This window comes from Penaeus monodon, chromosome 26, assembly GCF_015228065.2.
Source record: "Penaeus monodon isolate SGIC_2016 chromosome 26, NSTDA_Pmon_1, whole genome shotgun sequence".
Classification (NCBI taxonomy): Eukaryota; Metazoa; Arthropoda; class Malacostraca; order Decapoda; family Penaeidae; genus Penaeus; species Penaeus monodon.
In genome coordinates this window covers 1,284,260-1,296,759 of record NC_051411.1, presented here as the reverse complement: position 1 = coordinate 1,296,759, position 12,500 = coordinate 1,284,260, and the positions used below count along the sequence as shown (strand labels likewise).

At 42.2% G+C, this 12,500-nt stretch overlaps 1 protein-coding gene across 1 annotated transcript in view; it reads right to left on the bottom strand.

The window, feature by feature from the left end:
- The window catches only part of LOC119589838, a 39,673-nt gene that overhangs the window by 2,271 nt on the left and 24,902 nt on the right, over nt 1-12,500 (bottom strand). Inside the window, exons 5-20 of the mRNA XM_037938427.1 lie at nt 11,052-12,427; nt 10,093-10,164; nt 9,402-9,473; nt 8,933-9,076; nt 8,570-8,638; nt 6,554-6,622; nt 5,905-5,976; nt 5,414-5,482; nt 5,030-5,101; nt 4,754-4,821; nt 3,558-3,719; nt 2,947-3,092; nt 2,202-2,349; nt 1,661-1,781; nt 516-706; nt 1-57 (exon numbers count right to left, since the gene is read on the bottom strand). The exon at nt 1-57 is cut by the window's left edge and continues 93 nt beyond it. Coding sequence (XP_037794355.1) covers nt 1-57; nt 516-706; nt 1,661-1,781; nt 2,202-2,349; nt 2,947-3,092; nt 3,558-3,719; nt 4,754-4,821; nt 5,030-5,101; nt 5,414-5,482; nt 5,905-5,976; nt 6,554-6,622; nt 8,570-8,638; nt 8,933-9,076; nt 9,402-9,473; nt 10,093-10,164; nt 11,052-12,427 — 2,908 coding nt within the window. The remainder of the gene's footprint in view (nt 58-515; nt 707-1,660; nt 1,782-2,201; nt 2,350-2,946; nt 3,093-3,557; nt 3,720-4,753; nt 4,822-5,029; nt 5,102-5,413; nt 5,483-5,904; nt 5,977-6,553; nt 6,623-8,569; nt 8,639-8,932; nt 9,077-9,401; nt 9,474-10,092; nt 10,165-11,051; nt 12,428-12,500) is intronic.

Genomic DNA, 12,500 nt, shown 5'->3' with positions numbered 1-12,500 from the left:
GGTTTATGGCCGAGTTGATGGGCAGGACGAGGACCACGAGCCAGGCGTACACTCCGGCTGGGCGGGGAAAAGGTTTAGCGTAAAAGAGAGGAAGGTTTAGGTAACGGGTGATCTTTTTTAATGATGTGGCTTGGGGAGTTGTTGTTGAGAGAGGAAGCTTTAGATAGTGAGAGTAGAATAAGCCAAGGATCCTATCGCAGTTAATGAAAAAACACACTTTACTGTAGTAATATAATGACAAAAAAAACATTATACACAAGATATAATTAAATACAACTCTAAGATTTTCTCAAAGACGAGCAACTTGCAATCTCACTTTTGAATTAACCCAATTTTGTGTCAAGCGTTTTTTAAATTTACATCCTTATTTCGACGATATTTACTTATTCTTTCTATTTTACATCCAGCTTCCCCCCCCCCCTTATTTCTTCGTCATCTACAGTTCTTTTTTTTCCTTACTTTATATCCAGCTCAATTTTTGCGTGTCTACCAATGCCTACAACCACTTCACTCACAATGGACCTCGATATTAGCCAGCGCAGCCGCCTTGACGCACGCAATGGGGAGCCAGCACACGCAGTTGGTGATGACGATGAAGAAGAAGCGCAGCGCGAACCGGGACTCGCCGCCTGAGAGAGGCGTCGACGTCCGGGTCACCATGATGTTGAAGAAGAGGCCAGCGTAGGCGCCCAGGATCACGGCCATGCTGTGGGGGAGAGAGAGAGAGGGGAGGGAGGGGAGGGAGGGGGGAGGGGGAGGGGGGAAAGGGATGGGGGTGGGGAGGGGGTGGGGGAGGAGGGAGGTGGAGGGAAGAGGGGGGATGGGAAGGGGGGTGGAGGGGGAGAGGGTTGGGGATGGGTAGGTGGAAGAGGAGGAGGAGGTGGGTAAGGTAGAGGAGGGGGTGGGGAAGAGGAAAATAATGATGATGAGGATGATGATGATGAAGAGGAGGAGGAGGAGGAGGAGGAGGAGGAGGAGGAGGAGGAGGAGGAGGAGGAGGAGGAGGAGGAGGAGGAGGAGGAGGAGGAGGAGGAGGAGGGGGGGAAGGAGGAGGATGAAGAGGAAAAAGAAGAAAAGGAGAGGGAGAAGGAGAAGGAACAAGAAAAAAGGGAGGAGCAAGAGAAGGAGATAGGAGAAAAGAGGAAAAGGAAGAGGAGCAAGAGAAAGGAGAGAACCAAGAGGAGACGGAGGCAGAGTAGATAAAGAGGAGCAGGAGTAAGAAAGAGAAGGAGGAGGAACGAAAGGGCAAGAGAGAATATGGAATAACACGAGGAAGTGGAGGAAGAGGATGTGAACGAATTATCTATGTTTGATGCTCACTTTTTTCTTTTCAGTTACTTATTCATATATTTATTCATTTTACGACTACTTCCTCGACGTCAAATTCAGCTTTACCCATTATTTCTCGACATTCCTCGCTAGTATCATCACCACTGTTGCAATCTTCGTCATTATTACATCTATCTGCTTATTTTTCTATATAAATACTAATTTGCGTCTTTAAACACACGCTAATTTATCAGTCTAAGTATTCGTATAAGTCGTACCCCCCCCCCCCCCTTGAGATTACGAATCGTCCCTAACCATATCAAAGTCCCCGAGAACACAAAATTAAACGTATCGTTATAACTGGTCATGATTGGTCACTAATCGGTCATACCTGAGGGTATTGATACCTAAGAATATGAAGGCTGAATATTGCCATCCAGCGAGATAAGGTTCGGTCACGTGCAGAGGAATGCACATGGCGCCGCTCTCGTAGAAGCTTTTGATCCATATGGCTGTGGGAGAACGAATCGAAAAGGGAAATCATTTGGATAAAGTCATAAAAAAAGAACTACAGGGAACGAGTACTTCGTCTATCACTCGGATATTGCTCAAGAAAGAAGTGTTTATTTCCAAACAAGCAAAGAATATTTTAGGACAGATCGTTTGGTAAATTATAAAACACGGTTAAGATTAATGTGGAGAGTGAGAATCCTTATATATTTCGATACTGAGAGAGAGAGAGAGAGAGAGAGAGAGAGAGAGAGAGAGAGAGAGAGAGAGAGAGAGAGAGAGAGAGAGAGAGAGAGAGAGAGAGAGAGAGAGAGAGAGAGAGAGAGAGGCAGACAGACAAACAGAGAAACAGAGAGACAGACAAACAGAAAGAAAGAAAAAAGTCCTCCAACTCAGACTAAAAAAAAACTAACATTTCTCACCGGGAAAGACCGCCAGAAATATCGACGTCAGCCAGATGAAGAACAGACAGACTCGAGCCGACCTCTCCGACAGCGTGCGGGCTTCGAGGGGCTGCCTGATGAACAAGTACCGCTCGAGGGACATGAAGGTCAGGATGAACACCGACGTCTGGCGCCCACAGGAGGAGCAGGGGAGAGGGAGAAGGAGGAAAGGAGTGAGTTCGGATTGCCTTGCGTTATGGAGGCTTTTTATGTGTTTGGGGGATTTCGAGCTTAAACGAAGCCCAGAGACGTTAGCTAGACTTTATGGGAATTAAGAAGAAGATGTTTTACCTTCTTCTATATGTACATGATGGAATACAGCCGCTCTGTGAAGGGAATGTCGGGCGCATCGAATCATTCGTCAGTTCTTCATCCGATCGAGTAAAAACCATTTCAAGTTTTTCATCGGATCAGGATTTCTCCCTGTAATAGTCCCTTCCCCTCCTCCCCTTCCCTTACCCCCATCCCCTCTCCCTCCTCCCACCCCTTCCTTACCCCCTTCCTCCTCCCTCCTCCCCACAACCTTTTCCCTCCCTCCTCCCCCCTTCCTCCCCCTCGCCGTCCCTCACCACCTATCCCCCTCCGCTCCCTCCTCCTCCCCACGCCTCCTCTTCCCATCCTTCCCTTCCCCTCCCTCATCCTCCCTCCATCCCACCTCATTTCCTCTCCCTCATCCTCCCTCCCTCCCTCTCCCTCTCCCTCCCTCCCCCTCCCCCTCACTCACCTCGGACGACACAAGCCCAAGGATCCCGGTGAAGGTGCAGGTGTAGGAGGACGCCCACGCCAGCGCCTCCGCCCGGAAGGATCCCCGCGTCTTGAGGTCCTGCACGCCCAGGATCACCAGGTACACGCCCATCAGCAGGTCGGCGGCTGCGTGGGCGGGAGGGGGATGGTGATGTATGGTGACGTCGATGGTGATTGGGGCGTCATGGTTATTGTCATTGCTAATATCATTATTATCATTGTTTTTGCTATCATTATTATCATTAATATTGTTATAATCATTATTAATATCACTATTATCCTCATTATTATTATTAACACTATTATTCTCCCTCTTCTCCTTCCTCTCCCTCCCCCTCCCTTCCATCTCACCCTCCCCCTCCCAGTCCCTCTCCCTTCCATCTCCTCTCCCTCACCCCATCCTCCTCCCTCTTACTCTCTCTCTCTTTCCTTTCCACCTCCCCTCTTCTTCTCCCTCCCCATCCCCCTTTCCCCTCCTGCCTTTCTCCCCATTTCCTCCCCCTCTGCCTATTCCTCTTCCTCTTCCTCCCGCCTTCCCCGCTCCCCCTCCTTCCCCTGCCCCCTCTCCCTTCCTCCCCCGCGACCACATACCAGCCAGATTTCTGATGAAGAGCTTCAGTATCTTGTTGTCCTCCTTCGAGATGGCGCGGCAGCCAATCACAGCCAGGTTGCCGGCGAGGGTGAGGGCGGCGACGACCCACACGGCCACGCGGAGGACGACCCAGCCCATCATGTCACGCCCGTTCGAGACGCCTGGGGTGAGTGGGGGGGGGGGGGGGGTGAGTGGTGGTGGACGGGTTGGGAAGGTGGGCGGATGGGCGGGTAAACAAGTAGTAGAGTGAGGGGCGTGCGGGCGTTTGGTGCTGATGAGGGAGGCTTTTCAGTATGAGGAGGGGACAGCAGTGAGAAGGTAATACATTTAGCTTGAGAATGAGAAGCTATACACTTTTCTAAAATGACTGAAGTAGTTGTTGTCACATGGGCAAAAGAAGGTCGTAACTAACTCTGCGGTTATCGTTAAAATAGTAGAGTCGCTTTTATTTCATCAAAGAATTTAGAGTAAAAGTAACAAAGAAAAATTTAATTCACTAGAAAAAAGTAAATTTCTTAGTAAATTTGCTATGTTTCATTCATGACAACGTGTTAGTGTAAAAGTAGTAATACAGCATTCCATTCACAAAACCAGAGGGCGCATTAGCAGCCAACGCAGCATTAGACTTATAAAAAAAACATTAACGTAAAAGGGGTAACGTAGCATTTCATTCTTAGAAAGTCTGTTACTGTAAAAGCAATATTTCAATAACAGAGGTCTTGAAAAAGCATAGCAACATTCGTAAATCATCTTAGAGTAAATGCAATTCATCTTCAAACTATTATCATTCACAAAAAATGGTCAGCGCAAAAGTAGTGGAGCAGCATTTCGCTCACAAAACCCTGTTGACGTAAAAGTAGTTAATTTTACTTCTCTAAAATGTTATTACAAGCGGAATACAACTTCATTCAGAAACCTGTTTACGCAAAATTGATTAAACGGCATTTCATTTTCTTTTTAGCTTAAAAACACTAAAACATCTTATTCACAACCCTGTTAACTTAACATTGATTTAACAACATTTACTTTTTAATGATAGCGTAAAAACAACGTAATAACCTCTCATTCAAAATCCTGTTAGCGTAAAAGTAGCCAAGCAACACCTCATTCACAAAAGAACTCTACGCTTCATTCACAAAAAACTCTACACTTCATTCACAAAAAAACTCTACACTTCATTCACAAAAAAACTCACCATCTGTACTAGGAAGACACTGAAGCACCCGCGGCACGTAGCTGCAGTAGCGAAAGGTTTTGAAATACCTGGAGAGCATGAATGGTCACAAGAATCAATAATACCACTGAGAAGAATTAAAAAGTGTTATTCCATCCCAATCGTTTGTCTCCATCTCTCTCTTTCCAAAATAAAGACAGAAAGATAAAGCATATATTAGTCTACTGTTTTTGTTCTTCTGTTTCTTTTTTTCTTTTCTTTTTTTCTCCTCTTTTTATTACTTGTTTTCATACGTACGCTAATTTCAGCTCCTCCATCGACAGGAAGTGTCGCTCGTCGATGTCCTGAAGGTCGAGGTCCATCAGGTTCCTGCGGGTCGGAAGGTGCATAAGGCGTATGAGGGCGTATTCGGGGGGAAGGAGAGGGAGAGGGAGGGGGAGGGGGAGGGGAGGGGGAGGGGGAGGGAGAAGGGGAGAGGGAGAGGGAGGGAGGGAGGGAGGGAGGGAGGGAGGGAGGGAGGGAGGGAGAGAGAGAGAGAGAGAGAGAGAGAGAGAGAGAGAGAGAGAAAGAAAGATAAACACCAAAAAGAGAATTAACCAACGACACCAAACCACCCCATCATCAGCAAAACCTTCATCAACACAGACGCCCGCAATTTCCCGGGTGAGCGAACCAACTTACAGGACGCGGAGAGCCTTCAGCCCTGAGAAGATGTCCTGCACCGTCGTCAGGGGGTTTCCGGACAAGTCTCTGGGGAAAAAGGGCGCAGTTGACGACATCTCGAGAGGCTAAAGGTTGCATTTTTGTGCATCTTGAGCAAAAATGTCTGCTATGATTTTCATTGTGAAGATTATTGTTATGATTATTGTTAATATTGTCATTATTGTTATTATCATTACCGTTATTATAATCATCAATACCATCATCATCTTTTTTATTACTATCACTATTATTATCATAATTATCATTACTATAATATTAATAACTAACGAAATTATCATTATCATAATAATCATTACAATAACAACCACGACACCAGCAATAAAAAAAATCAACAGAATAAACAATCACAACAATTTTAATAACCCTAGTAACAACAGTTATAAACATAGCAATAACATCATCAACAACAACAAATACACGGTAGAAAAACAAAAAACAAAAAAACTCACACGGAGCGCAGGTGTTGCAGGGAGCTGAAGGCCTGACAGCGAATCATACGGATCCTGTTGTTGTTGAGCTGTCTGGGGAAATAGATCGGTTAATCTGGGGAAATAGATCGGTTAATCTGGGGAAATAGATCGGTTAATCTGGGGAAATAGATCGGTTAATCTGGGGAAATAGATCGGTTAATCTGGGGAAATAGATCGGTTAATCTGGGGAAATAGATCGGTTAATCTGGGGAAATAGATCGGTAAATCTGGGGAAATAGATCGGTAACTGGGGAAATAGGTCGGTAAAGCTGGGGGAATAGATCGGTAAATCTGGGGGAATAGACCGGTAAATCTGGGGAAATAGATCGGTAAATCTGGGGAAATAGATCGGTAAATCTGGGGGAATAGACCGGTAAATCTGGGGAAATAAATATGTGGAATAATAATAGTAATGATAATGACAATTATAAAAACAACAATAATAATGATAATGATAATAATAATAATAATAATAATAATAATAATAATAATAATAATAATAATAATAATAATAATAATAATAACAATAAGGAAAATTGAAACTATTAACATTAACAACAACAACAACAATGCCAGCATGCAACATCCTGCAAACGCACAGCAATTCCCTTTTCATCAAGATACTCACAAAGTCGTTATGGACGTTATGTTGGTAAAGAGGTTATCGATATTCGTTATTTTGTTATCGTGGAGGAACCTAAGAAAAAGAAAATAAAGATGGTGATACTGATACTGATCATGTGACACAAATAATAGAAATAACAATGATATTGATAATAATAACAATAACAATAATGATAAAATCAATGATATTAATAACGATAAAAGTAATGATATGAATAATATTAGGAGAATTAACAATAATGATGATGATGATGATGATGATGATGATAATAACAATAATGATAATGATAATAATGATAATAATAATAATAATAATAATAATAATAATAATAATAATAATAACAATAATAATAAATCGGTAAATTAGTTCAGGAAGAAACCTATAAATTTCTAGAAGTAAACGAAGGAGATGGTATACAACAATCATAGATGAAGAAAAAAATACGTACAGAATGCATCCGAAGAGTAAGGTCAATCCTGAAAACGGAATTAAACTCGAAGAACAAACTAACACTCTTGCAATACCTGTGGTTACATATAGTTTTAACGTGATAGACTGGAACTTAAGTGAACTCAAACAAATTGACACCAAAATTAGGAAGCAATTGACATGCAACAGAATGTGTCACCCTAAATCATACGTAGACCGTCTGTACGTCCCTAGAAGTAAAGGAGGCAGGGGGATGATGCAGTTGGAATTATCGTACAAAACAACGATTGGTCTCTTGCAATACTTAGATCTAACCAACGATTGGATGCTTCAATTAGTTAAAGTACATGAAAACTCCAAAAGATCACACTCGGTAGTAAAGGAATCATATAAGTTTTCTCAGAAACTGAGAGCGAAAACATTGAACATATGTCGCCAACATTGGCTGCTAAACATAGAAAACAAAAAGCGAAGAAGGTCGGACAAGAAAAACTTGAATCTAGGTGGCATGAAAAGCCTCTCCACAGACAGTTTGCAACTCGAAGCAAACACATTGATGTAGATGAAACCGCAACCCATCAGTGGCTTAGAAGCTCTGGACTTAAAGGGGAAACAGAGAGTTTTATTCTTGCAGCCCAAGATCAAAGTTTGTTTACCAGAAACTATCAAGCTAACATCTTGCACAATGGCACTGACCCAAAGTGTAGGTTTTGTGAAGACAAGGCTGAGACAATTGATCATCTTGTGGCTGGTTGCTCAATATTAACACCGAATGAGTACAAAAATTGCCACAACAGAGTGGGCAAGTACCTGCACTGGAAGATCTGCAAGCACTTTACTATCGGAACGCAAGATAAATGGTACGAACACCATCCAGAGCCAGTCACTGAAGGTAAAGATGCTGCAGTCTTGTGGGACTTTCCAATTCACACAGATCGTACTATACAGGCGAATCGCCCAGATATCGTCATCAAGGACAAAATAAACAACACCTGCCTGTTTATAGACATGAGCATCCCTTCAGACAGAAACGTCTCAGCGAAAGTTTTTGAGAAGATATCAAAGTATAAAGACCTGGAAATAGAGTGGGAAAAGATGTGGCATTTAAAAAACTAAACTTTGCCTGTTGTTATTGGAGCTCTTGGCCTAATAAAGAAACAGATACCGGGAAATCCAAAATTAGAAGTAAAAAAAATAGTTTTAAACAGCTCAGGCATGTTCTCAGAAGAGTCATCGATCTGAAGTATTTTTGTGTAAGTGAATTGACCTGAATGGATGTTTTAATTTGTAATTGTTCTGCATATTTTTGCATATTTTTGTTAATGTTCCATTACCTCAAACTTCAATCACCCTAGGTCGCTGGTAGTGGCTCGGTGTTTGATTTTAATTAGCAAATCTAAAGAAAAGTTTACAATATTAATAATAATAGATGATGATGATAATAATAATAATGATAATATTAATAAAAATAACAATAATAATGATGATAATAATAATAACAACAACAACAATAATAATGATGGTGACAGGCGATAATATTATTCAAGAAAATAATAACAGGAAAATCAATAATAACTCCTACGGCCTTACACGTGCCGCAGACTCGGCAGCGGAGGGAAGCGCTGGCGTTGGAGAGACAAGCTGTTATAAGCCAGGTTCCTGGAACCGATAATTAGCCATTAGTCTTTGGGCGATATATGTGCATGTATATGCATGCGTACCTGTGTGTGTGTGTGTGTGTGTGTGTGTGTGTGTGTGTGTGTGTGTGTGTGTGTGTGTGTGTGTGTGTGTGTGTGTACATGCGCTTGTGCGTGCGTGCGTGCGTGCGTGCGCGTGTGCGTGTGTATGTGAGCGTGTGTGTGTGTGCGTACGTGTGTGCGTGTTTATCGCAGAAATAATTCACAGCATATTCAGAGGTAGCACATTTATAATCACAAAGCAAAGGGCACTCACAGCGTAACGAGGGCGGGCGTGTGGAGGAAACAGGACAACTCGACAACCTCCAGGCTGTTTTTGTCAAGGAAAAATGTCAGCAAACTCCGTAGGCCTTGACAGCTATCCTTGTGGAGATATTTTATGTGGTTTTTGGACATATATCTGTAGGATTAAAATATGTCGATATTATGTAGTTAAGGAAAATTTTGAACTAAGAGTGTAAATATAATGAGCACGTGGAGATATGACTCTCTAGGTTCATATATTACAAGTTCTATTGCACATATATTTATATAACTAGTTGCTCAAGAATGAGTAACTTACACAATACAAACTAATTAATAATTTATACTATACAAACTACATATATAACAACTTATATAAGAAAATAAATTTTTACACGCTGTCAACATCGATATAGACTTTTTCTAAGAATACCATAGTGTACCCTTACCATGAAAGCCAGAATCATAGAAAACGAACTTACAGGTGTTTGAGGACATTTTGGTTAAAGAAAACGCCGCGCGGGATGGCGGTCAGGTGATTCTCTTCCAGTGACCTGTTTTTTAATAAACATGATTAATTATTCAGCTAATCAGTTAATCAATCAAGGTAATAGCCACAATAAGAGTGATGATAATAATATTACTAATAATAAACATAGTAAAAATAACCAACATAATGATAATAACAACAATGACGACAATGATTATCATTTTAATAACAATGGACATAGTAATAATACATTGACAATGATAAGGATAATTATTATAATAGTAGTAGTAATAATAATGCGGATAATAATAATAACTATTATTGTAATAATAGCAATAAACAATAATGAGTTCAGTGATGATGATAATAATGATAAAAACAATTATAAGGTAATAAAACTGATAATGAAAATAATGATAATGATAGATACTAAAAATAATGATAATTATAACGATGATGATAATAATGATAATAATAATAGTAATAATAATAATAATAATAATAATAATAACAATAATAATAATAATAATAATAATAATAATAACAATAATAATTGTAATAACAATAATAATTATAATAACAATAATAATAACAACAATAGTGATAATAATAATAGTAATAATAATAATAAATAGAAGAAGAAGAAGACCAGAGACCTTAAACGCTCCCAAAATAACACTCACATTATCCTGAGACTCGAGTACTGCGCCATGACGTCGACGTCGAGGCGCTGGACCGAACTCATCCTGACGATGCTGCGGGAAGAGAGACTAAACAGAAGAAGTACGGTTGTTGCTGTGGTAGTGAGGTCGTACTTGTGGTAGTTGTGGTAGGGATGCGGATGTTTTAGTGGTGAGGATAATACTGGTGATGATAATAATGATGATCATAATGGTAGTGGAATATTTATTTGTGGTAATTTGTAGGCCTGGCGAGAGTAGGAAAGGTAATGTTTGCTATTGTGTGTTTGTAGATAGGTAGATAGATAAGTAGATAGAAATAGATAGATAGATGGATATACATATATAGAGATAGATAGATAGATAGAGAGAGAGAGAGAGAGAGAGACCCATATAATAAAACAGATAATAATAACACTAAAGTATATGATAACGGTGATAATGTTGGCAATAGTAGAACTAATTACATCGATCGTAAATTACGTGGATGATGGATATAAATGTTACGTATTTCATGTTTCGAAATTATGTATTTAGAACAAGTTAAATCAATATCGAAGTACACTGTATCATATCAATAAGACAAAAAGGGTGAATGCACGGATTTAGCTATAAGAAAATGGTGAGAGATTTTTTTTTCCTTTTTGCAACTGCAGTATATAATCTTGGTTGCAGTAATATTATGTTAATCTAATTAGTAAAAATCTCGTCTTAGATTTCAGTTTTTCGTCTCGTTCATTAGCACAGTGCAACAGCAGAAGAGGAGGACGTCGATTTTCACTTCCTACTAAGGTAATGTTCGTTCCGATTTATCGAAAAGGAGTGAATTGCAAGTCAGAGTTAAAAAGAGGAAAGGAAGATGAAGGAGTTTAAAGAGAAGTGACCGAAGAGACGAAAGAATGGGGGAAAGGAGAAGTGAAAGGAGAGAAATGACCAGAGAGTGCGAGCAAAATCGTACTCACAACCAGGTGACGTTCCCCACGACTCCGCTGGGGATTCTGGTGATCCGCTCTCCCAGGCACTTCAGCTGGGAACTATACTCGCAGAAGCAGTCGTTGATCTCGGGGTCGACCGCTTCCTCCACGTCGTACGCACCTCGGGTCTCGTTGCGGTGCTCGACTCGTCTCATGTTGAGGATCAGCTGGCCCTCCAAGTCCTTCTGGGGCGGCAGGCGTGTTCCTTGACCCCGACGAAGCAATATGCTGTACCGACCATCCTCGAGGCGTCTCTTGGGAAATGGTTTTAGATTGCTGTGAGCGCCCTTGTGCCCGGGACCCATCACGCCCGAGCTGAGGTATCGCCTTTCTCTCCTCTTCGGCCGACAGAGTCTTGGCCACGGTCTGCATGGGCCGCCCGCTGGGTCAGATCTCATGCTGCTATGCTCTTCCGCTAATCTGGTCTCGTTCTTCTCAATTATTCGCTTGTTTCCATGTTCTAGAGTTTCGCTCTTAAGGCCTACACGTGAGGCGTCTTTGCCCACTTCGGTCATGGCACCGGGACTTGGTATTAGTGTTTTTAAGGTATGGATACTCTTTGGTGTGGTTGTCTCCAAGATTTGAGGACTTTTATGTGTCATATCTGTAAAAGTAGTTTTGTTTATGTTGTTACTGGGAATGCCTGTGTTCGCTGGAGAGACAAGGGAAATAGGCAGACTTCCAAGAGGCCCTGTGCCAGAAATGCCGTGTCTGGCGCCGGTTTCGTCCTGTAGAACACCGTCACAAATGGCGGTGTCCACGAAAGAAGTGTCACAAGCGAATGGATCTGAGACGGGTTTCTGGGGAGTGGCTGTATCCCGAGTCGCGAATCTCCTGGTTCTCCTCAGTCTTTCATGAATTTTGCTCTCTGCGCGAATGTTCTTGTTTCTCCGTGTGGGTCTGGTCGCCATGTCACCATATTCTCTATTCTGACCGTCTTCCACGTCACTGAACGGACGAACGGCTTTGAAATGCATCACTCGGGGAAGATCGAATTTCCAGGCGGTTCCGTGGCCGATCTCGCCCTCGGGATGGCCTCTCCTGCGACGAAGCCCAAAGGATGAGGGACCTGCAGGGTGTCGACCCACTCTCCTTCTCGACGACATGTGTTCCCTCTTATCCTCAAAGGCTCCAAGTTCACCCTTCTCGGCAGGAGGGGCGTGGGGGACAAAATGGACGGCCGGAGAAGTCAATGGGCGGCCACTCCGAGGGTTCCTGACGAAGGGACGAGGGAAGGAGCGTGGTAGGACGTCATGCCTTGTCTTGCACTCGCTTATGCTCGTGTTATCCTTCGGCTGAGGCTCGCAGTTTGCTAAGCTGCTCCAACGCGGACACACGCACAGGTCTGGGGAGAGCGAGCGACACTACTGTGCTTCTGGAGATCAAACTCACACTCGTTTTTTATCTTGTTTTATAGAAACTATGTAATTAACTATA